The 22,500-nt window shown below is 42.2% G+C and overlaps 1 protein-coding gene across 1 annotated transcript in view; it reads right to left on the reverse strand.

Annotated features, from left to right (window-relative positions):
* LOC138968016 (serine-rich adhesin for platelets-like) overlaps positions 1 to 22,500 on the reverse strand; it is a 305,824-nt gene that overhangs the window by 9,784 nt on the left and 273,540 nt on the right. Inside the window, exons 19-21 of the mRNA XM_070340578.1 lie at positions 20,576 to 20,751; positions 17,633 to 18,796; positions 15,547 to 15,585 (exon numbers count right to left, since the gene is read on the reverse strand). Of these exons, the coding sequence (XP_070196679.1) occupies positions 15,547 to 15,585; positions 17,633 to 18,796; positions 20,576 to 20,751 (1,379 nt within the window). The remainder of the gene's footprint in view (positions 1 to 15,546; positions 15,586 to 17,632; positions 18,797 to 20,575; positions 20,752 to 22,500) is intronic.

Raw genomic sequence — 22,500 nt, forward strand, 5'->3', positions numbered from 1 at the left:
GGGGGGGGGGGGGGCAACCTGACCTCAGGTCAAAATGAGTTCGGCTCATTCTATCCCTGACAGGATGCCTTGGTTTTCCTTGTCTGGCGAGGAAATCGATTTTTTTACATATAGATCTTTTCGTAATGTGTTATGGATATGAGCAGATTCGCGATCGTCGATAATGATTTTTCATGGTGTTGTGTAATTTTTAAATTACAAAGGAATTGATATGTAAGCGAGCTATTTTTCGCGGCTGTATTTACTGTGCAAACAACTCTAAATATGGCAAAAGTGTCAGACGATTTTTTTCTGACAGTGATGCAACCATATATTACGGTCTCCTTCCGGCAGCAGTCCCAAAATTTCGACTTGTTTTGACCTTAGAACGATGTCTTTATCATAACTGTGAAGAACAGAACGGAGATCACTCTCGAAGTCGGCCAATCTGCAATCATTTTCGTCTCGCGAAGACTGCTCGCGAACAACATAATGGGAGATAACTCTGTATTCTTCTTTTGATAGATTCGCGTAGGACTTTAGCGTCCGGTCAGAGAGATAACTGGCGATAGCCGTGGAGCGATGATGATCAGAATGGGGGTGGGGGGGGTGGTGGTTCATAACAAGGGCTACAGTCCAGTCGACATTTGCCGAACACTTAATTTTTTCATTTAGTCAAGTTTTGACTAAATGTTTTGACATAGAGGGGGAATCGAGACGAGGGTCGTGGTGTGTGTGTGTGTGTGTGTGTGTGTGTGTGTGTGTGTGTGTGTGTGTGTGTGTGTGTGTGTGTGTGTGTGTGTGTGTGTGTCTGTCTGTCTGTCTCTGTCTGTGCGTGTGTGTGTGTGTAGAGATTCAGAGTAAACTATTGGACCGATGTTTATGAAATTTTATATGAGAGTTCCTGGGTATGATATCCCCATTTTTTTATTTTTTTATTCGATAAATGTCTTTTATGACGTCATATCTGGTATTTTGTAAAGGTTGAGGCGGCACTGTCACACCCTCATTTTTCAATCAAATTGATTGTAATTTTGGCCAAGCAATCTTCGACGAAGGCCGGACTTTGGTATCGCATTTCAGCTTGGAGGCTTAAAAATTAATTAATGACTTTGGTCATTAAAAAATCTGAAAATTGTAATTATTGTTTTTTGTATAAAACGATCCAAAAGTACTTTTATTTTATTCTTCATCATGTTCTGATTCCAAAAACGTATAAATATGTTATATTCGGATTTAAAAACAAGCTCTGAAAACTAAAAATATAAAAAATATGATTAAAATTAAATTTCCGAAATCGTTTTAAAAACAATTGCATCTTATTCCTTGTCGGTTCCTGATTCCAAAAACATATAGATATGATATGTTTGGATTAAAAACACGCTCAGAAAGTTAAAACGAAGAGAGGTACAGTACCCGTGTGACTTGGAATAATTGGCCGTGAAAAGTAGGATATGCGCCGAAATGGCTGCGATCTGCTGGTCGATGTGAATGCGTGATGTATTGTGTAAAAAATTCCATCTCATACGGCATAAATAGATCCCTGCGCCTTGAGTACGAGTCTGGAGATACGCGCGCGATATAAGACTTCATATAACATAACTATGCAGCACAGCGCAACAGCTACCGCGCTAGGCTCGTCACTTTCACTGCCTTTTGCACTAGCGGCGGACTACGGTCATTGTGAAAAAATGCAGTGCGTTCAGTTTCATTCTGTGAGTTCCACAGCTTGACTAAATGTAGTAATGTCGCCTTACGCGACTTGTTCTTTCTCCAGTCACGGGTAGTTAAACAAATCACAGAGCGGTTAGCACCCTGGCTGCCTGTGTCCCACACTCTTCACACTTGATCGACTTTCCTTTCAGGAGATTTCTATTTGCAGATGGTACAATAGGGGAACCGTCACTTGTTTCTATTGAACGAGCGAGTTATTTTTGTGATTTGTTCAGCCTCGGCGGGATTTATAAAACACACCAGAAAAACAAAATAAACCATTAAATAGGAACCCCAACGTTTGCGACTCGCCTAATGTATAGGCTTAATATAATGGACAAACTCAATATTTTAGGCAATTTTTGTACCTGCGCTACGGTGTCCCCCACTTTCAATTATTACTATGTATACGGCTAACGCCTGTTTAAGAAACCATTGAAAAGTATTAGATGTTATGAACATGTAACAGGCCCAGATGGCTACGTGGCATTAAATGTTCATCAGATGTTAATTCAATTAGCCAGGAGTGTATTTATACTCCTCGCAATAAGAAAATCAACAAACAAAACTCACCTTGAATAGAGGCATCGTGTTTTTGTTTTGTTTTTTGTATACAGCTTCCCCTTGAAACTTGCATAAATCTTTACTACGTTTTCACGACTTATGCCTGTCAGTTTCGCCTTTCTCCAACCGTGCAGAGCTTTTTATCACACATAGCTCGCTATCGTCATGAACACAAAAGGCGTTTTCTCCATAACATGTGATATTGAAAAAGGCAGTGTTGACATTAGTGTAGATAATATTCTAAACGTCTTATCAGAAACTGCAAACTGCACAAAACAGCTGTGGAGTTTATGTGTCACCCTCCTCACTGGGTGTGTACAGATGGGCCGCGATGATGTGTAATCTTATGCACGGCAATATTCTTTACGCCAACTTCTGTTGCCGCAACCAACCGTGCACTGACTATTCACCACTAATTGCTAGCAATAAGCGATTACTGGTGCGATCATTATGCACATTTGCATAACACCTAAAGGAAGAGGTGAAAAACACTCGAAGGAAAAAAAGAGAATAATGTCTCACGTTTGCACGATATGCCCTACCATTTTTTGTGTCATCTTTTGCGCAGTCAGATTTTGTCCTCATCGTTTTCTGTCCTTTTGTTGGTGTTTTTGTTTTTCGTTTATTGTGCACAGAGAGTCACATATCTTTGACAGAACGGCACTTCAATGACATGATTTAAAATCTGATGTTGCCAGATATAAACTAGTTTCATCGTCACATACACAGACTTTCTGAAGGCACCACAAAACACATGGGAAATCCTCCACAAACCTGACTTAAATACCTTCTGCTACTGTATGCTTATTGCACAACTTGTCTGCTGTTAATCCAACAAAGAGAATTCAGTGTAAATCCTCAAAGTGAAACACCATGAATTACAGGAGCACACACAAGTGAAGCAAATTGTCCGAACTAAGCGGTCATTGTTGTCTACACAGACGATTGCCCACAGCGAAAAGGTAAGTGGCCTCTGCCGTATGAACACAAGCTGGGCAGTAACCCGGTAAAGCAAACAGACGAGAGTTCCGTCCCTTGCTAGTGGTACGTAACACTGAGACAGTTTAGTAGTCTCGGCTGAGTGGACGGGTTACGTCATAAAGCTGTCCCCTGACTTTCACCTGTCATGGCCGTCTTTAGAAGGCCCACACTTCTTTATCAAACAGGCACCTGGTGGTCATTATTTTCTCTCCTCCCTTTCACTTATCATAATTCTCTTTTCTTCTGAAGGTATATTCAGCAGTGTTGTTCCCAGGCCTCGGTCTTCGATCATTGACGCATACTTTTTGTGATGTGACGCATTGGTCTGACCCCTGGCCGGTCAACCGTCCGATAGTTTTGACACGTGGAAGGTCTTCTGACCGTCACTTTTCCTACCCAGCGGACAAAGCAAGGATATTTGTTCAATCCAGGTCCAACTGACCTTCTGTCCTCTGAGGGTGGGAACAACGCCGGTTCAGGCAGGGATATTAGGACCAAGCAGGTCGGGCATCTGAACAGACATCTTCTTTCATCCGATAGTCCGGACGTTTCATACACGTGATCATCACAGCAGAAACTAATCGTGCACATGGACATTTCAAAGACAGCTGCAGAATTTACAAGTAAACGGATTTGTATTATGGCGCTCATTTGGAGAAAAAAAAGTCACATTAATTTCATTTCTCAGAGGTGAAAATGTTTATGAATGGAATATAATTATGTGCTTCGAATGTTTAAAGTGTCCGACTAGGGTAATTCCTAGTAACTTTAATAATGTAACTGCACGATAATGAGACCAAACAATTTCCCTGATTTTCTGTATGGCAATAGAGACAAGTCAGACAGCGAAAATGCATTGATATTTGACCACTTATTCAGGTTTATCTTTTTAAGCAAACGTTTTGAATAATGAATGCATTTATCTCATCCATGTTCGAAATGACCATGTGCAGTACTGTTTACATTTTCTTGTTCTGGTAGTATTCTATTTTCTACCATGTGGAAGTAATTGTGTGCGAGTGAGTGTGTGAGCGCGTGTGAGTACTGTTGTTAGTTTAGCATTGTGCTTATTGTTCCTTTTATTGTTACATGTTTGTCTACCATAATTCACCATTATTATTTTGACATTATTTCAAACTTGTTATATTAAAATCGTCCACCAAATTTCATTTGCTTTTCAGAGTACGCTCATAAGCCTAGCTTGTTGTGCTCCATGTTCCTTCTATATATATATACGACTTGTGTCTGTCTGTGTGTTTGTGTATCTGTGTGTTTGTGTATTTGTGTATTCGCCATGCACGCCCAAAGTTCTCGATGGATCTGCTTCCAATTTGGTGGGCTTATTCAGAGAGACCCCGGACACAACCTCATCGATGAGATATTTCAACACGTGCTCTCAGCGCGCAGCGCTGAACCGATTTTGGTTCCACCTCAGCTATTTTGGTTCCACCTCAGCTACCCGGGCCCCCATACCGACACACCATAGCCGCTACACCACATCACAACGCCAAAGTTCTCGGTGGATCTTTTTCAAATTTGGACACCGTATTCAGCTACACCCCGGACACAATATCATCGATGAGATATTTCAACACGTGCTCTCAGCGCGCAGCGCTGAACAGATTTTTGTTTTTGTGTTCATTTCACCATTATAAGTAACTCTTCCTTATCTTCTCCAGTGTTTGGCGTTTATCTCCCTTCCTTCGTGTGGCTTTCCCGTTCAGTTGTAAGTTACTATTACTATTTTTAGAATGTCACTGCGCTGTCCACTGCGCTGTCCACAACGCTTCCCTTGCACCCGTAAGTTGTTCTTACTGTCAAAGTGAAAAGGTCGAATCAATTTATAGCCACGCGAAAAATACACTCTCACCTATCTCTATATATTTATAGATACAGATATGCATATATATATACGGCTTCTCTGTGTGTGTGTGTTTGTGTGTGTGTGTGGGCAAAAACCTGTGTTTTGTAGAGTTCTGTTTGTGATGTGGTCTAGCGGCTTTTGTCTGTCTGTATGAAACTCTGCCTGCGAGGTCCTGACTGACTTTTTTCCTCAGCACCAAAATTATGAGGCCAACACCAAACATAGCACTCAACTCTTGGCCAAAACGCTACCCTTATCCGACACAGTAAACCGCATTCTAGCCGATAGCGGGGTGAAGGTCAGTGAGCTGGCCAGGGTCCCCCCGCCCTCCTACCCGCCTTGGCTTGAGGAAACCCCTACTATCATATACGACAGTGAAGATAATACTACCAAAAAAGATAACCCCGTCTACCTAGCTACTGTTACAAAAGAAACCCTAAACTACAAATTCTCGGAGCATTTAAAAGTCTTTACTGACGGATCCAAATTTGCAGACGGCAGCGTTGGCTGCGCCTTTGTGATCCCAGATCTCAAAATCTCAAGGAAATATACTCTTAATAAAGACATCTCCATATTCTCAGCCGAGCTATTTGCCTTGCTCATGGCATGCACTTTTATAAATGACCTCCCAGTCACACCGCGTGCGGTAGTTTTCTGCTCTGACTCGCGCTCTTCATTACAAGCTCTGCATCGAAACACATCAAATCGGGCAGAGCTACAAAGAGAAATCCTCTTTATATGTCACCAGTTAATCTCATCCGGCACATCCGTATCATTTCTCTGGGTCCCCTCTCACGTAGGGGTCCGGGGAAATGAACTGGCGGATGTCGCTGCCAAAGAAGCGGCAGAATCTAGCCCAGCTAACACTAACATCGGCTACTCAGTAACCGAGTTCTACAGTAAAATCCGTAAACTCATTCGAAGTCAGTACGTAACATCTCTGTCCTATCAACCCATTGATATGAACGATCTACACCCCGATCTCCCAACAAACCTCCTCACTATCTTCAGACGCCTCCGTGCCGGCGGCTGCCGCTTCCATATCTTTAACAAGTCCTGCCATTGTGGAGAACCCTATTCATTTCAACACATTTTCGCTCCATGCGCTACAAATAGAATTACCTTTAAAACCTTATATGACCATATGCAGCTCCATGGTCTGAGTCCCCAGGATTATCTGCGCAGTAGCAGTTCTCTAGGCTGGTCACACAGCTTGCTGCTGTGCCGACTGGTCAGGGACTCGGACATGGGGCTGTGGGTATAACTAAGCCCAGATTATCACATCAGCGTGTTTCAGTTTGAGGTCGAGTGGCTCCCGCCATCCCTCCTGATTCCAGCGACTACCTTCTAGACAACATATCCTCACCCAAGGCCCACTAGTCGCCAAACTGTACATATTGTTTTTATTACCACGGCCTTCGTGGCTTACATCTTAATCCTTTTATTTGTAAAAAGTTTTGAGATTTATTGTTCGTGTTCCTCTTACTTGCTCATCTATTTGGTTTTATTGGTGATCCTGAAAGGTTCCACTTTTTAACTCGATTTGAAATTAAAAAAAATAATATTACAAGCCCGTTATTCAAGATATAGAATACAGACTTATAATTCTTACCAAGAAACATCTTAACTACTTTTCATTTTAACAAATTCCACAGAGCATTATCAACTCAACCCCACCCCCTGCCCTCCTCTCCTTATTTTTTGTTTCTTTCTTTCCTCTTTTTGAAAGCGGACAAACACTCAAGTCCTTAATGGCTCAAAACCGTAGGACTTTTAATATTAATTTTAACTAACTGTCTGTATGTTCTGGCATGTGAGAAGCCACAGCAGATAATATAGGGCTAAGAAATAAGCTCTAAAATTCTCAATCCCGTTTGACAGGACTTCGCCTTCAAAGGTGATTGTGGTGAACCGCCACGCTGTCTGTCTCTGTCTCGCGCCGTTCACCTCAAATTCCCGTTTCTGAGGTTCTATTGTTAGAATGTCACTGCGCTGTCCAGAACGCTTCCCTTGCACCCGTAAGTTGTTCTTACTGTCAAAGTGAAAATCAATTTATAGCCACGCGAAAAATACACTCTCACCTATCTCTATATATTTATAGACTAGAGGAATACCCGGCTTCGCCGGGGTGAATCGCGAGACAGAGACAGACAGCGTGGCGGTTCATCACAATCACCTCTGCAGGCGAAGTCCTGTCAAACGGGATTGAGAATTTTAGAGCTTATTTCTTAGCCCTATATTATCTGTTGTGGCTTCTCAAATGCCAGAACATACAGACAGACAAAAGCCGCTAGACCCCATCACAAACAGAACTCTACAATCCACAGGTTTTTGCCCACACACACACACAGAGGAGCCGTATATATAAATATGTATATCTATATCTATAAATATATAGAGATAGGTGAGAGTGTATTTTTCGCGTGGCTATAAATTGATTTTCACTTTGACAGTAAGAACAACTTACATCTATATATATATACGACTTGTGTCTGTCTGTGTGTTTGTGTATCTGTGTGTTTGTGTATTTGTGTATTCGCCATGCACGCCCAAAGTTCTCGATGGATCTGCTTCAAATTTGGTGGGCTTATTCAGAGAGACCCCGGACACAACCTCATCGATGAGATATTTCAACACGTGCTCTCAGCGCGCAGCGCTGAACCGATTTTGGTTCCACCTCAGCTATTTTGGTTCCACCTCAGCTACCCGGGCCCCCATACCGACACACCATAGCCGCTACACCACATCACAACGCCAAAGTTCTCGGTGGATCTTTTTCAAATTTGGACACCGTATTCAGCTACACCCCGGACACAATATCATCGATGAGATATTTCAACACGTGCTCTCAGCGCGCAGCGCTGAACAGATTTTTGTTTTTGTGTTCATTTCACCATTATAAGTAACTCTTCCTTATCTTCTCCAGTGTTTGGCGTTTATCTCCCTTCCTTCGTGTGGCTTTCCCGTTCAGTTGTAAGTTACTATTACTATTTTTAGAATGTCACTGCGCTGTCCACTGCGCTGTCCACAACGCTTCCCTTGCACCCGTAAGTTGTTCTTACTGTCAAAGTGAAAAGGTCGAATCAATTTATAGCCACGCGAAAAATACACTCTCACCTATCTCTATATATTTATAGATACAGATATGCATATATATATACGGCTTCTCTGTGTGTGTGTGTTTGTGTGTGTGTGTGGGCAAAAACCTGTGTTTTGTAGAGTTCTGTTTGTGATGTGGTCTAGCGGCTTTTGTCTGTCTGTATGTTCTGGCATGTGAGAAGCCACAGCAGATAATATAGGGCTAAGAAATAAGCTCTAAAATTCTCAATCCCGTTTGACAGGACTTCGCCTTCAAAGGTGATTGTGGTGAACCGCCACGCTGTCTGTCTCTGTCTCGCGCCGTTCACCTCAAATTCCCGTTTCTGAGGTTCTATTGTTAGAATGTCACTGCGCTGTCCAGAACGCTTCCCTTGCACCCGTAAGTTGTTCTTACTGTCAAAGTGAAAATCAATTTATAGCCACGCGAAAAATACACTCTCACCTATCTCTATATATTTATAGATATAGATATACATATTTATATATACGGCTTCTCTGTGTGTGTGTGTGGGCAAAAACCTGTGGATTGTAGAGTTCTGTTTGTGATGGGGTCTAGCGGCTTTTGTCTGTCTGTATGTTCTGGCATTTGAGAAGCCACAACAGATAATATAGGGCTAAGAAATAAGCTCTAAAATTCTCAATCCCGTTTGACAGGACTTCGCCTGCAGAGGTGATTGTGATGAACCGCCACGCTGTCTGTCTCTGTCTCGCGATTCACCCCGGCGAAGCCGGGTATTCCTCTAGTATTTCATGTATGCAGAAATATTCCAATGAAATCTACTGAAGAAACTTGTTTAAACCAAACAATTTCCTCCCCGTGACATTTTACTCTGGTTGTACCTACTTAACAACTCAAAATTAAACGTTTGTCGTCCGGATTCTGTGTTTTTGGACACACCGTTACCTTGCACGCGAAAGACATCTGATATAAAGATCAGACTCTTCCCTACTCCACTACAGGCTGCAGACATGATTAACTTTGTTCTCTTACTAATTCTCCATCCTGAGCACTCTGTCTTGCACTATCTTGTGAAAAAGAAACTTGTTTCAGCATCGCATTGCTCGTACACACACTTTTTCAAGGCACAGTGGTTTCTTTCTTTCTTTATTTATTTGGTGTTTAACGTCGTTTTCAACCACGAAGGTTATATCGCGACGGGGAAAGGGGGGAGATGGGATAGAGTCACTTGTCAATTGTTTCTTGTTCACAAAAGCACTAATCAAAAATTTGCTCCAGGGGCTTGCAACGTAGTACAATATATTACCTTACTGGGAGAATGCAAGTTTCCAGTACAAAGGACTTAACATTTCTTACATACTGCTTGACTAAAATCTGTACAAAAATTGACTATATTCTATACAAGAAACACTTAACAAGTGTAAAAAGAGAAACAGAATCCGTTAGTCGCCTCTTTGTTTAAACTGTTTTATTCAACGTTTGTGCATTATTTACAAAAAAACCGCATATAGAGTAAACAACAACAAGCATAATGCTTATAGTGGTGCCTCTTACGACATGCTGGGGAGCATCGGGTAAATTCTTCCCCCTAACCCGCGGGGGGGAGGTACAGTGGTACCTCTGTCTAACGACTTTGAAAATGTAACCGAAAATGTAACCGAAATTCGGTCGTTATTATGGAGGGGTCGTAACATGGAGGATTGGTTTATGTCCGGGTCCGTCAATAATCGGTATTAATCCGGAATGACAGGGGCGTTTTGGTTGATGCCGCCCACAAAGTAATGTTTTTCTTTCCTTACACGATTATGGTAAGTTTTCTATTGAATTATTTACCCACACATAGTTTTCTTTCTTTTTCTTATGTACCACATAACACATGACTATTCCTTACACATCTGATGGCTCGATCACTCTACTACTGTGTGTTGACACCGTGACTTGTTCGAGTACATGTTCAGCGTCTTGTCTATACTCTGCTCTGTCCCAACTCGTCCAGCTTTCAGTAACCTCGATAGTTATGACTCCCGAATGCTAATTTGTCCTAAAACAACCAATAAGTCAATCTGGTGGCCTTGTGTCTTAAGGGCTTGATGTAATTCACGACATGCACATATTGTGTCGGCGAAGATCGGTCTTTGTGTGACCTTTACTGCGTGAATCCTTTCCCACAGCTTGCTTCTGCGACAGGTTTGGCCTCATGTATGTTTAAGCCTATGTATTAAAACATTCTGTCCGTATGTGCGTGTGCTGTTGTTTGATGTGGTAAATGTTGACACTGACAATATTTCATAAACTAAACAATTTTGAAGCGCCACAATTGATATGATAATAAACAAGGGCAAGGCCTGTCCAGCACAGCATGCTCAACAACAATTGTTTCTAATTATTCGCAGATTATTATTTAAACGCCAACCACACGTATCCACTAAGGCAAACGATTTGCCAAGCGCCATCATGGACTGAACACAGACATGTCACTCAAAACAATCATATCACCTTGACTTCTCTTTGAGTCAATATCTCTTCGTTTATCTATTATCAGTGTTCCAGTGTAGGAGGAACATCAATATATGTTGTCGGCTACGGTGTATTCAAGCAACATTGGTGGTGGGGGTGGGGTGGGGAAGGAGGGACTATTTTGTGTGCGTGTCTCACATCATAGACAGCCTTCCTACTTACTGAGTTCTGTATCACTTATACACAAGCAGCATCCCCCATTCCTGTTTAATTACGTTATTTGGACAGCCACTTTTAACAGTAATTAAAATATAACGATGAACAAAATGCATTCTTAAACACTCAACGCGCGCGCATTCCCTCTTTTCTCCGTTTTTCATTTGTTTTAATTATTATTTTTGTTGTAAAATACAAATAAAGGGGGAAGGGGGTGTTCAGCATCAGTGGTTGAAACAAATACGTCAAGTGCCTCATCTGCCGTGAAAGCCCTCTTGACTTTATGGCAGTCTCCAGCCACGGTACAGCAGGGGGGTGATAACAGCACAGCGAAGGCAAGACAGAAATACTTTTTTTTCTGTTGATGGTGTCGCGCTTGACTGCGCACGCTAACACGTCCGTTTCCCACAAAACGACTGTAAATTATTCCGAAACAGGACGATGGTGAAGAAAGCTTTGTCTTGGTCGGTTGGTCGTTGTGTGTAGGAGAATGGAAAACTGACTTCTTCTTCTGAAGCTTTTTGAGTAGACTCCTGAGTTAATTTATTTCCTTTCATCCCCTTCGCAACCCAACACCTCTCCCTCCCAACCACCCTTTTTAAAGTTTCTTTGACTAGTACAGATCACAAAAAACCCACGTGTGCGGAGAAACACACACACACACACACACACACACACACACACACACACACATACACACACACGCACACACACACACACACACCACAAAGCCGCTGTACATAAAGCTACATCTATTACAAATTGAAATGCTAATAAATTGCAACTGTGTTGCATATCTGTTCTTTACATGTATTCCATGCATTAATTTCATGCAAACCCTTGATAAAAGCGCCCCACTGTGACATTTCTAGAGAGAAATGTATGCATTTACATATTTGAAACCTAATGTATCCCGGAAACGGCAAGTTGACATTGCACGCACATGCACAAAATAAAAATAAAATTATATCAACTGGAACACATATTTATCCCAACATCTCCGTTACTGTGCTTTCTTTCTTGGTTTTAACAAGATTTTATTCCGAAAACACGGGGTGGCATGTATCGTACGATGTAAACATTTGTGACCACACAACAAGCTAAGCCTATACTACGTGTGGTTTATATACATATGTGCATCTAGAAAGGAATTATTTTTCATGTTAAATCAATTTCTCCGACCAGTAAATCAGGCAAAGGCATACGTACTTGAGTATGATTACCGATAAGTTATTGCACTCTCTGTTCATTACATATTAAACGCGTATTCCACTTTTCAGCAAAGTATTTGTTTGTTTGTTTGCTTAACGCCCAGCCGACCACGAAGGGCGGTGCTGCTTTGACATATAACGTGCGCCACACACAAGACAGAAGTCGCATCACAGGCTTCATGTCTCACCCAGTCACATTATTCTGACACCGCACCAACCAGTTTCAGCAAAGTAACCGAAAAAGGTCAAGTCTTCGTGTACATTCAGATTTTTCCGTGAATTTCAAAGCCCAGTTATAGAGTTTGTGTGATTTGTGTGTTTGGTCAAAATCAGCACTAAGAACAATAGGTATAAACTACAGCTTTTATATTAATTTCAGAAATATATAGATATGAAGATTTCAGAAGCTCATTTCTGTAACGCAAAAAAAAAAAAAAAAAAGCAAGAAAAATACGAGCATAAAAACTACACTGAATGACGGCCATGCCCAAAATGTTCGTGGATCTACTTAAGTAGACGCCAGTTAGGGAAAATTACACACAAGGAATTCTCATTTCAACAAAGCCTCATCCTCATGCATTGCAGGGCTGCTTCAACTAGGACGAAGGACAAACATCACACGAAACAGATGTAAAAGCAGGCATAAAACAACGGCAAACCCCACAGTACCAAAAGAATGACTAGGGTCGCAACAAATCAACCTTTTTGCCCGTGGACTTTTAAACATGCCGGAAACCAGGATAATAAAACTGTCAGGAAAATTAAAAGAAAGAAATTGGACAAACAGGTGATAAAACAAGAAAGTTGGGCAAAAATTAAACAAGAAATGGTAAAATAAAATAAAAAGTAAAAATAAAAAAATAAATTAATGAAGTAAAAATAAATCATAAACATTGGCCAGGGGGAAAGTGACAAAATACGCTCCCTTCCCGGGATGACTCAGCCATCACGTGACATGCAGCAAGATGCACAAAAAACCATGACGTAATCCTGGGGATGCAAGATGCTTGAGCCTACACAAAAGGGATGCATTTTTTCTGTACCTTATATTTTAACCCGTTCACGAAGTTGACAGCAGAAAAATGAAGATTGCATATGAAGTGTAGGTAGGCAGGAAGGCTTGGAGTATATGGGTCCGCAGGTTAATCCACAAAATCCTATATATCACTGCAAGAGAATTAATCTCGACATGTGAAAACATGTAATGCGCATTCAACCATACGCATATTGTTCGATACATCACTGAAAAAGAATGTAATCTTGACATATGAAAACATGAAGGGAACACATTACCATCCGCATATTTAATCCTATACATCACAGTAAGAGAATGAATATCGACATGTAAAATGCCACGTATAATCACCCCATCACATAAAACAACAGCCACTGCATACTTAAAGCAGAGGGACCTATTCTGAAACTGTCAATAACACACACACAAAATACATATGAAACGGGGACATTTTGTTCAACTTTATGAAACATGAACAATAATATTACTGGACAATATTGATAAGTGTCATAGTCCGAAGAGCTCCGGACGAATGCTGGATAGACAAATGATTAAGGAGATAAAAACAAAAAAACAAAAACAAAAAACAACCATGAAAATAGAAGAATAAGACGATTTAATGTGTCTATATCCGAGGAATATACTTTAAAATGCCTAAAAATCACATTGATATTTTCATTGGTAGATTTAAACAGCAATGTTCTGTTTTTGTGAAACTATCAAAGGAAACCCTACGTCACACAACTTTGCCACAATTTGCCATAAACTCACCGAGTGTGTCAGAAATAAATAATGAAAACGTGTTAGTGTAACATGGCCGAATGGAACAAGTACATGTTGTTTACCACAATGGCATACGACAGCATGCAAAGCGGTCCTTTCAACATTACAATAGATCATTGTATAATCCTTAATCCCCCCATAAATTTGTTTCTGTCAGTATGGCATGCCCTATGTATACCGGCATACACCTTTCTACATGCTAAAAGTAACCAGGGCCAGCACAAAGCTACCAACTTACACAATATAATATATTCCCATCACCATCGACTACGCGTGATCATGCAATTAGTATGCGTGTATAGGCCTATACGTTTACGAAACCGGGTCGGACTGTTCATCCTCGTAATATTTACAACTAAACTTGATTAAATTTCCACAACCAGAGTATGATCTAATTTCAGCTAATACCGGTATTCTCTCCGGGGATACAACCTTGATATGCAACCTTGACAAACATCTTGAAATGTAACATTGTTTGCATGCAAATTGATGTCTCTGAGTATAGTATCCCGAAAGTAGCCAAAAGCAGTAAAATACCTTGCAGCCTTGGAACAACGAAGACGAACGATGTACAAACAGTCCGTTTGACTCTAATAGCTATACACAGGAATCAGACAGCCACTGACGCAGACAGCCGAATGAAACGAATAAGCGACGATGAAGCGATATATGGCGAATTTCTACATCAGCGAATTTAGCTTTTGTTAAAATACATAGCACAGCTTAACCCCTCAGTCTAACCCTATTTGTTACCTTTTCATCATTTTTATTTCGCTTCTTTTGGGGGTTTGTTTTACCTTCCTGTTAATTCAGGAAAGGTCATCTTAACAATGTAACTTATTTTTCTTCTTTTCAATCTATCATTCCGTCTGTTGCCATTCACTTTTCCCTCATCAAATTTGCTTTGTAATGTCAGTCATGTTTGGCCTATAACACAGGGACAGAGAAGGTTAATTGCTTATTATTCCAATTGCACAATCAACTATAGCTGATCCGTTCAGTATTTGTCTGGATCTTCGCTGAGACTGCGGCAAATAATTCTGACATTTAGATTAATTGGTTGTTATGCTGAACTTTTCTGCCGGTATGCTTGTTAGTTTAAATCCCGTCTGGACAAGAAATGGCGCCTACCAGTTCACTATAATTATACAGATGCTATAAATGTGGCTGGAGCCACAGACGGCATAACAAGGTGTTTTATTCTTCAATGTATTCAACAACAGAATACATATCTAATTCGTCTGAGGAACACTATCAATAATACGGTAGAGCAACACTAGTGCGATTTTTTTTCGTTTAGGTATCTTACATTTCCACGATCTCGTATCACCCACACGAGCAATTTCATCCTGTCGATATAAGAGCTGTTTGGTCAACAACCACAATACAATTTAAGTTGTGAAAAACGTTGATTTGAAAACGTTGATGTCAAACGGATGATTTGGAAATACAACCTTGACTGCGACAAATAATGCCGAAACCAAAGTAACCATATTGAATTAACATGCCAATGAAGAGTCTTTTGGAGGGTTAAGTGTGCACCATCTCCGTACTGCAGCCATGACCCCATGCAGCACTGTACAAGGACGCTACTTGGACACGTTACTCGTGACATACAAAGCGTTAAACAGTTGCTGACCCCTAATGTCACGGGTCACACTTGAAAGGTGAGAGGTCAACAGGAGCTCTCGCTGTCGACGGTTACCTGTGCTTGCTCCGCATTCTCTGCAGGCTCTACTTCTGGCTGAAACACGGATGATGGAACACATGAAAATGGCGATGACAATGAGAAGTAAAGAGGCTTCCATGAGAACGAGCGAACACTCGAATATGTACGGAACCGATACAAAGATTACATAATTTTCACCTTTTAGACTGTCGGTGTAAAATCCGTTCTACCACACCACCCCCCCCCCCCCCCCCCCCCACACACACACACACGTACACGCCATCACCCCGGGGCACGTACTGGGATCACCAAACGGGGTGCTACACGGTCAGTCTGAGATGAATAAAGTGGCGTCATGCTTGCTTCGGTTCCGTACTGAGTATTCGATCGTTTTGCCCGCAACATCTGGACAGCGACGGACATTTAAGACCTAACGATTTCAACAGTTGACGTGGAAGTCAACGAGGTAAGGGTGGAAGTACCAGAGAGGGCAGTCAATTAATGCACGCACAAAAATCACACAAAGTCAAAGAGATCGGATTTCACGGGAAACAATGAGTTACACTCAGATATTCCAATGTCACAAGTTAATCAAATCGCAGAAGAGTCAAACTTAGCATGGGCAGGTTAACAATAGACAGGACACACACTGAGCACAACGTTTAAACAAACAACTCGTTATTGGAAAGGACAACAGACGCAAAACACAGCGAAAGAGACACGCGAACAGGTTCAGTTGCCTTTTGTATTCAATAGCTATTTTTTAAAGCGATGCCTAACAATATAACAAATCAGCAGACACCAAACTCAGATTTAGTGCAAACCAGAATAACTTCTGTCAAAAATGAAACCTAGCTCCTCGAACTCTGAACTTGTCTTCTGCCTAGAGTTCAGGGACTGTTTCTTGATTGGCCAGTTAACAGGCACACGTGCAAACAACTCTTCTTCTTTTTCTTCTTTGATGATTGTGTTTTTTGTGTTATGACAAAACCAGTCAAAACACGACGGTAGTTTATGTTGAATTTGAAAATAATGTATGTTAAAACATTACCTACGATAGCGGAAAAAAGTGCAGACATTGTCAAACTTCAGAAATCAACTTCAAACAACAGTGCACCACACTTCAACACCACACTGACCTTGCGTTGCGGATACGTATAAGATGGGTATACATAAAGCTGTAAAAATAATGCCAGAGAATAATATGGTATTATTTCTTTATGTGCGGACAACAGAATCGCTTAGTCGCAAACTCACATACATAAAACTGAACAAACAACACGAATACTGAATTCTCTTTCTTCTATTCTGATTAGATTATCTACGAATCAAACAATTTCGTTACCTAAAAATTAATTTTTTAGTCAACTTAATTACCTGAAAAAAAGTAGTTTAACGTATATCTCCGCTTGTTAAAAATCATTCAAAAGGTTACTGAGAAGGGTTTCTTTTATTATTAAGAACTACTAAAAAAAAAGAGGGGAATGGTCAGTCAAAAGTAAACTACTGCTACCAAAACTATTCGAACGTATTAACATATTAATTACCTCAGTCCTAACATATCCTTTAAAACAAAATTAACACACAGACAACTGTGCTTTGAAAAAGAAAACAAAAGCGACAAATAATATATGACAGAAAATACAAATATTACGAATACACAAATCACACAGAGTATTGCCACAAAATAGAAACTGAACACGGTCATACAAAAGATATGTGCTTTCGAATAACAAAATTACGACAAGAAACAACAACAAAAACAACAACAACAACAACAACGAACGATATAACAAAAGAATTGTTGACACTTTTTAGTGACTTCATTGCCATTCACATACCTCTCCTGAAATGTTCTTGCATGATACACACACCAAAGCAGCCTTATAGCCATTCCCATCTCACTCGTTTAATAATTCTCCTTCAAGACACGCATACCGAAAAATCATTGCCCTATCCACGCAGAAATTCCCTTTGATTAACACACTCCCGCCCACATTATTTCTTCCCGTAGCAGAACAAAATCGTTTTACCGATATACAACCAGCAGAAAGAAAGAAAAACAGAAAACATGTAACACTATCCCTGAATGTCGATATAAACGAAAGGAAAAAAGTCTCACCTGCGTGGGGCCAGAGGTGGAAACAGGTCTGAGTGAAGTTCTGGCTACAGCGAAGTTCTCCAGCACCACAGGGGTACCTCGCTTTTCCTCCTCGCTGCCCGGGGGGTAGAAGAGACTCTGCAGGTCTCCTGTACTGCTGCTGACCCCCCGCCCTGACCGCTGCTTCAACGTCCAGTTGTCATTGCCGACCACCACCGGGTCTGACGAGGTAGACGTCTTGGAGCCTCGCCGACTGCCGCTCAGCTGCGAGAAGAGACGACTGAAAGAGTTGGATCGTCGCAGACTGCTTTTCTTCTTCTCCCCGCTCTCAGAGCCCGAGTCGTCAGAGTTTTTGCGAGAGTGGCTGGAGCGCTTGAGAAGATAATCGCGGTAGTCCTTCAGCTTGGCCTTGAGGGAGGCGAAGCTCTCTGTGGCCGACTGCTGCTGCTGGCTGGAGTCCTGTGGCGAACTAGCCCCTGGCACAGCGCTACTCGTGGCCAGCTGTTCGTGAGACACCGCTAATCTGCCGGAGTTCCTGCCCAGACTGGCGGCCCCACTGAACAACGTCCTGTGTGTGGCTTTGCCTGTGAACGCCTGGGCGGCTTGGGCACCGTTGGTAACGCTTGTCGCAACAGGTACCAGGTCTAGTGAAGAACTGCGGTGAATTCTTAAAGACCCCGTCCTGTGAAACTGCTGGGGCTGGTTGGCCATGGCAACCTCGGGGGCAAAGTTGGGCAGCGACTTGAGGAGGTTGTGCAGCTTTAGCGACACAGTGGCCGGTGACTCCGCAACCAGACCGTCATGAGAGTGCGAGTCCGGGGCCAGTCTCCCCCCACCGAGGTCGTGGGGCGGTGAGCTCCTTCGTATACTGTCCTCGTGCTCGCTCCTCAGGTCTTGACCGTCCAGCGACCGGCGCTTCTCGGACTCCTCCAGCTGCTGATTGGCCAGGTTGAGTGACCCGATGTCCACGGACGATGACCGCTTGTGTCGGAACTGACGTCGCTTGACCTTGCTGTCTGCCGGCACTGGAGGCACCACCGCCACGTCCTCTGTCTGGGGAGGTGAGGAGGAGGGTGGAGGGGGTATGATGAGGGAGGAAAAGTCGTCGTCAAGCGGTCCCCCCGAGTCAGGGAGCGGGGAGCTGAAAGACCCGGCTATGGCACCGCTGAAACTGTGGGAAAGCACCTGCACGGGCCAAGAAAAGAGCAATTCTGAAACGATTTGCATTTACAGCACACAACGTTACTGATAAAATCATGAAGTGATTGTCAGAAAGGTAGGCTAACCATAGCCGTTCTAAACGTTCTTCTTTTTCTTTTCTTGTTTTTCTTCTTCGTCGTCGCCTACGGTCGTCATTATCATAATCTTCAGTTTTTCGGGTTTGTTTGTCACCTTGGTCACGGTCAACCCCCTACCCCCCCCCCCGCCCCCCCTTCTTCTTCTCCTGTCTTCATTAGCCTAAAAGAGTCAGAAGCAATATACGTCTTTCGCACAAGAAACAACACAGGACCTGGCCAGAAAGTGCACAAGTGATATATGGCCGCTGTTCCCAAAAGGTATCGATCCCAGCCCCCTATATAGTAATGAGGTGCATTCCTCGTAATTGCCCAAATGGGATTCTGCTGTCAGAATCTGATGTCTGGCACGGCTGCTGAAAGGACTTGGCAATGGTGCTAATTATTAAGTTATGTATAAGATATGACCTCTGTACACCCATGACCTGTCGGTCATGTAGTTGCATATATGCGGCCGTTTGTGAGAGCTTGGCATTCAATGTATGCTATAACCTTTCTGTGTAACAACCTCTTTCTTTCTTTTGGACTTCTGAGACGCATTTTCTACAAAGACTGACAGTGCTTTCCTTTTCTGCAGTTTCTTACGAACTTTATGGCACAACCCTTCTTGTGTTAGCGAATACGGGCACCATCACGGAAATGTCTTGACGTGTACGTGTGAGAAGGGCATCATACTAAAGTAGAAACACGACCCCCCCCCCCCCCCCTCAAACCCCCGTCCCAATTTAAGACCCACTGATTAAGACTCCCTTCTTTTTCAGACCCTGTTTTCTAAGACTTTCTGTTCATAATTTCTGTAAATGTACCCTCATCTTAAGACTCCCTCCTTTTTAAGACCTGATTTATCAGATTGTTTTAGATCTTAAAAGGGGGGTTCCACTGTATTTGTTTGTTTGTTTGTTCGTTCATGGGCTGAAACTCTCACGCCTTTTACGTGTATGGCCGTTTTTACCCCGCCATTTAGGCAGCCATACGCTGCTTTCGGAGGAAGCATGCTGGGTATTTTCGTGTTTCTATAACCCACCGAACTCTGACATGGATTACATGATCTTTTTCGTGCGCACTTGGTCTTGTGCTTGCGTGTACACACGGGGGTGTTCGGACACCGAGGAGAGTCTGCACACAAAGTTGACTCTGAGAAATAAATCTCTCGCCGAACGTGGGGACGAACTCACGCTGACAGCGGCCAACTGGATACAAATCCAGCGCGCTACCGACTGAGCTACATCCCCGCCCTCCACTGTATTTAAAAGTGTATTAACCATCTACAGCCCGGCGGTTTTCTGTGTAGAGTGGGAATCTTTTCTGGAATGTTCTTATGCAGAATGATATAGGTGCCACTCAAACAAATCAATTCATCACACGACTCCCACTCTGAACAAAAGTGCAGCCAGCGTGTTGATTTATAGAATGTGTCTACATGGAATGATGATGTGATCCCATACATGTAAATCACACACACACACACACACACACACACACACACACACACACACACACACACACACACACACACACACACACACACACACACACACACACACACACACAAACATGATTGCTCGCACGAGAAGGAGTGTGCTTTTAACATTGTAAACAATGACCGGGGAGCCAAAGTAAAAAACAAAAGAAAATCTATAAGACGAGAAAACATAGGAGCAAAACTTGCCTGGGACTGAGCAGAGTCCGACTCCCCGGATGAGGAAGGGGGTGGGGGCACGTAGTACTGAGCGATGAGAGAGTCGATGTCGCTGTCAAAGAAATCTGGACAGTGGCCGGCACTGGCTGACCGCATCAAGCCCGGCTGACCGGTGCTTCTGCTGCCAGGGTAACCGTTGCTGAAATCTGCAAGGTGAGGTCAGTTAAAGTCAAGTCAGATAAGGTATCGTGAAGTAAGGTAAGGCAAAGAAAAAACAAAATCATTCCGATTCCCCGATTGCCCCTTTTTTTTCTCCCTACAGATGTACATTAGAACTTGTTTGACCTATCAAACAAAATATACTTACCAACCCCTTTTTTTGGGGGGGGGGGGGGAACAAAATTCCATGTAGACACATTCTATAAAATCGGAAACAAAATTTTGTTGTTGTTGCCCTAAGGTAAATTAAGGTACGTCAAGTTCAATCAACATTCTAATTTTTAGTTAAGAAGCTTGAAAGACAGAAGATGAGAGATAAGAGCGATTCTCACATCATCCGAATACTAATTCATCTGCCTTCCTGCACTCTACAAAAACCGTCCCTGCGTGCAAGGGCATGCATTTAATGACTTGTTATTTGATGATAGCCACAGCCGCAGTACGCAACAACACGCCGGAACCAACCATCACTGGCGAAGCGTGCACTTTGCACCCTTTCAAGATGGGGCCATAAAACCACGAACTCTTTTAACTCATCCAGAAGGACATTAATCAAATTGTTTCTGTGGGCAAGCAGTTGGGTTTTTTTACGGAACGCTCCACTTCGTTATGCAACATGACGTGGGTGACTTTTTGCTTCATTTCTTCTTCTCTGTTGTTTACTGTTTGTTGGCTGGGGGTTTTGGATTGCCATTTGGCTTGGCGATAATCAATTAAACGGCGTGCAAGGGTCAAAAGCCGTTTAGGGCAATTTAATTTATTATAGCAACGATGTCAAAAACACTACATTTTAGGACGTACGCGCTCAAAAATGCGATCTCAAAATAGTGCTCCGCCTTATTTGATTAAGATGATTATTGGATATTTGGTTTCTAGCTGGTTTGCACATGTTGGGGCGTCTTGTCCATCGCCTGAGAGGTTTTCGTGTTGTGCACATTTTCAACACACAAGTGCAGAAATGAAAAACCCGCAAGACGTGGAGAAGACCTGCAAGACTGGACGGTAGGCTAATACCCAGTGATGAACGGCAACACAGAGCTAGTAAAATAGAGAGCGTCAGAACATCGTTAGAGACTCATTCTTCGGTAAAAGAAACAAGTCGCGTGAGGCGAAAATACAACATTTAGTCAAGCTCAGTCGAACTCACAGAATGAAACTGAACGCATTGCATTTTTTCCGCAAGACCGTACACTCGTAGCATCGTCTGTCCACCGCTCGTGGCAAAGGCAGTGAAATTAACAATCCAGAAAAGCGCGGGAGCGGTTGCGCTGAGGAGGATAGCACGCTTTTCTATATCTCTATTCTTTTTAACTCTCTGAACGTGTTTTCAATCCAAACATATCATATCTATGTGTTTTTGGAATCAGGAACGGACAAGGAATAAGATGAAATTGTTTTTAAATGGATTTCGGAAATTTAATTTTAATCATAATCTTTATATTTTTAATTTTTAGAGCTTGTTTTTAATTATTATTATTATTATTATTATGAACATTTGTGCGCCTAATCTAAATATAGCCCTAGGCGCTTACAAAATATACAATACTTAGTGAACATTATACGAAACACAAATCAACAAGGACCAAGACACTCGGACTCATACACTCGCAGACAGACGCACAGCGAGAACGCGACGGACTCACTCATACCAACTACAGGCACATGCATTCTGAAGACGGAAACACAGTCATAAATAAATAAATAAATTATTGTATACATAAAGTTAGTTGAGAGAA

The sequence above is a fragment of the Littorina saxatilis genome, linkage group LG6, assembly GCF_037325665.1.
Source record: "Littorina saxatilis isolate snail1 linkage group LG6, US_GU_Lsax_2.0, whole genome shotgun sequence".
In the NCBI taxonomy this organism is placed as follows: domain Eukaryota; kingdom Metazoa; phylum Mollusca; class Gastropoda; order Littorinimorpha; family Littorinidae; genus Littorina; species Littorina saxatilis.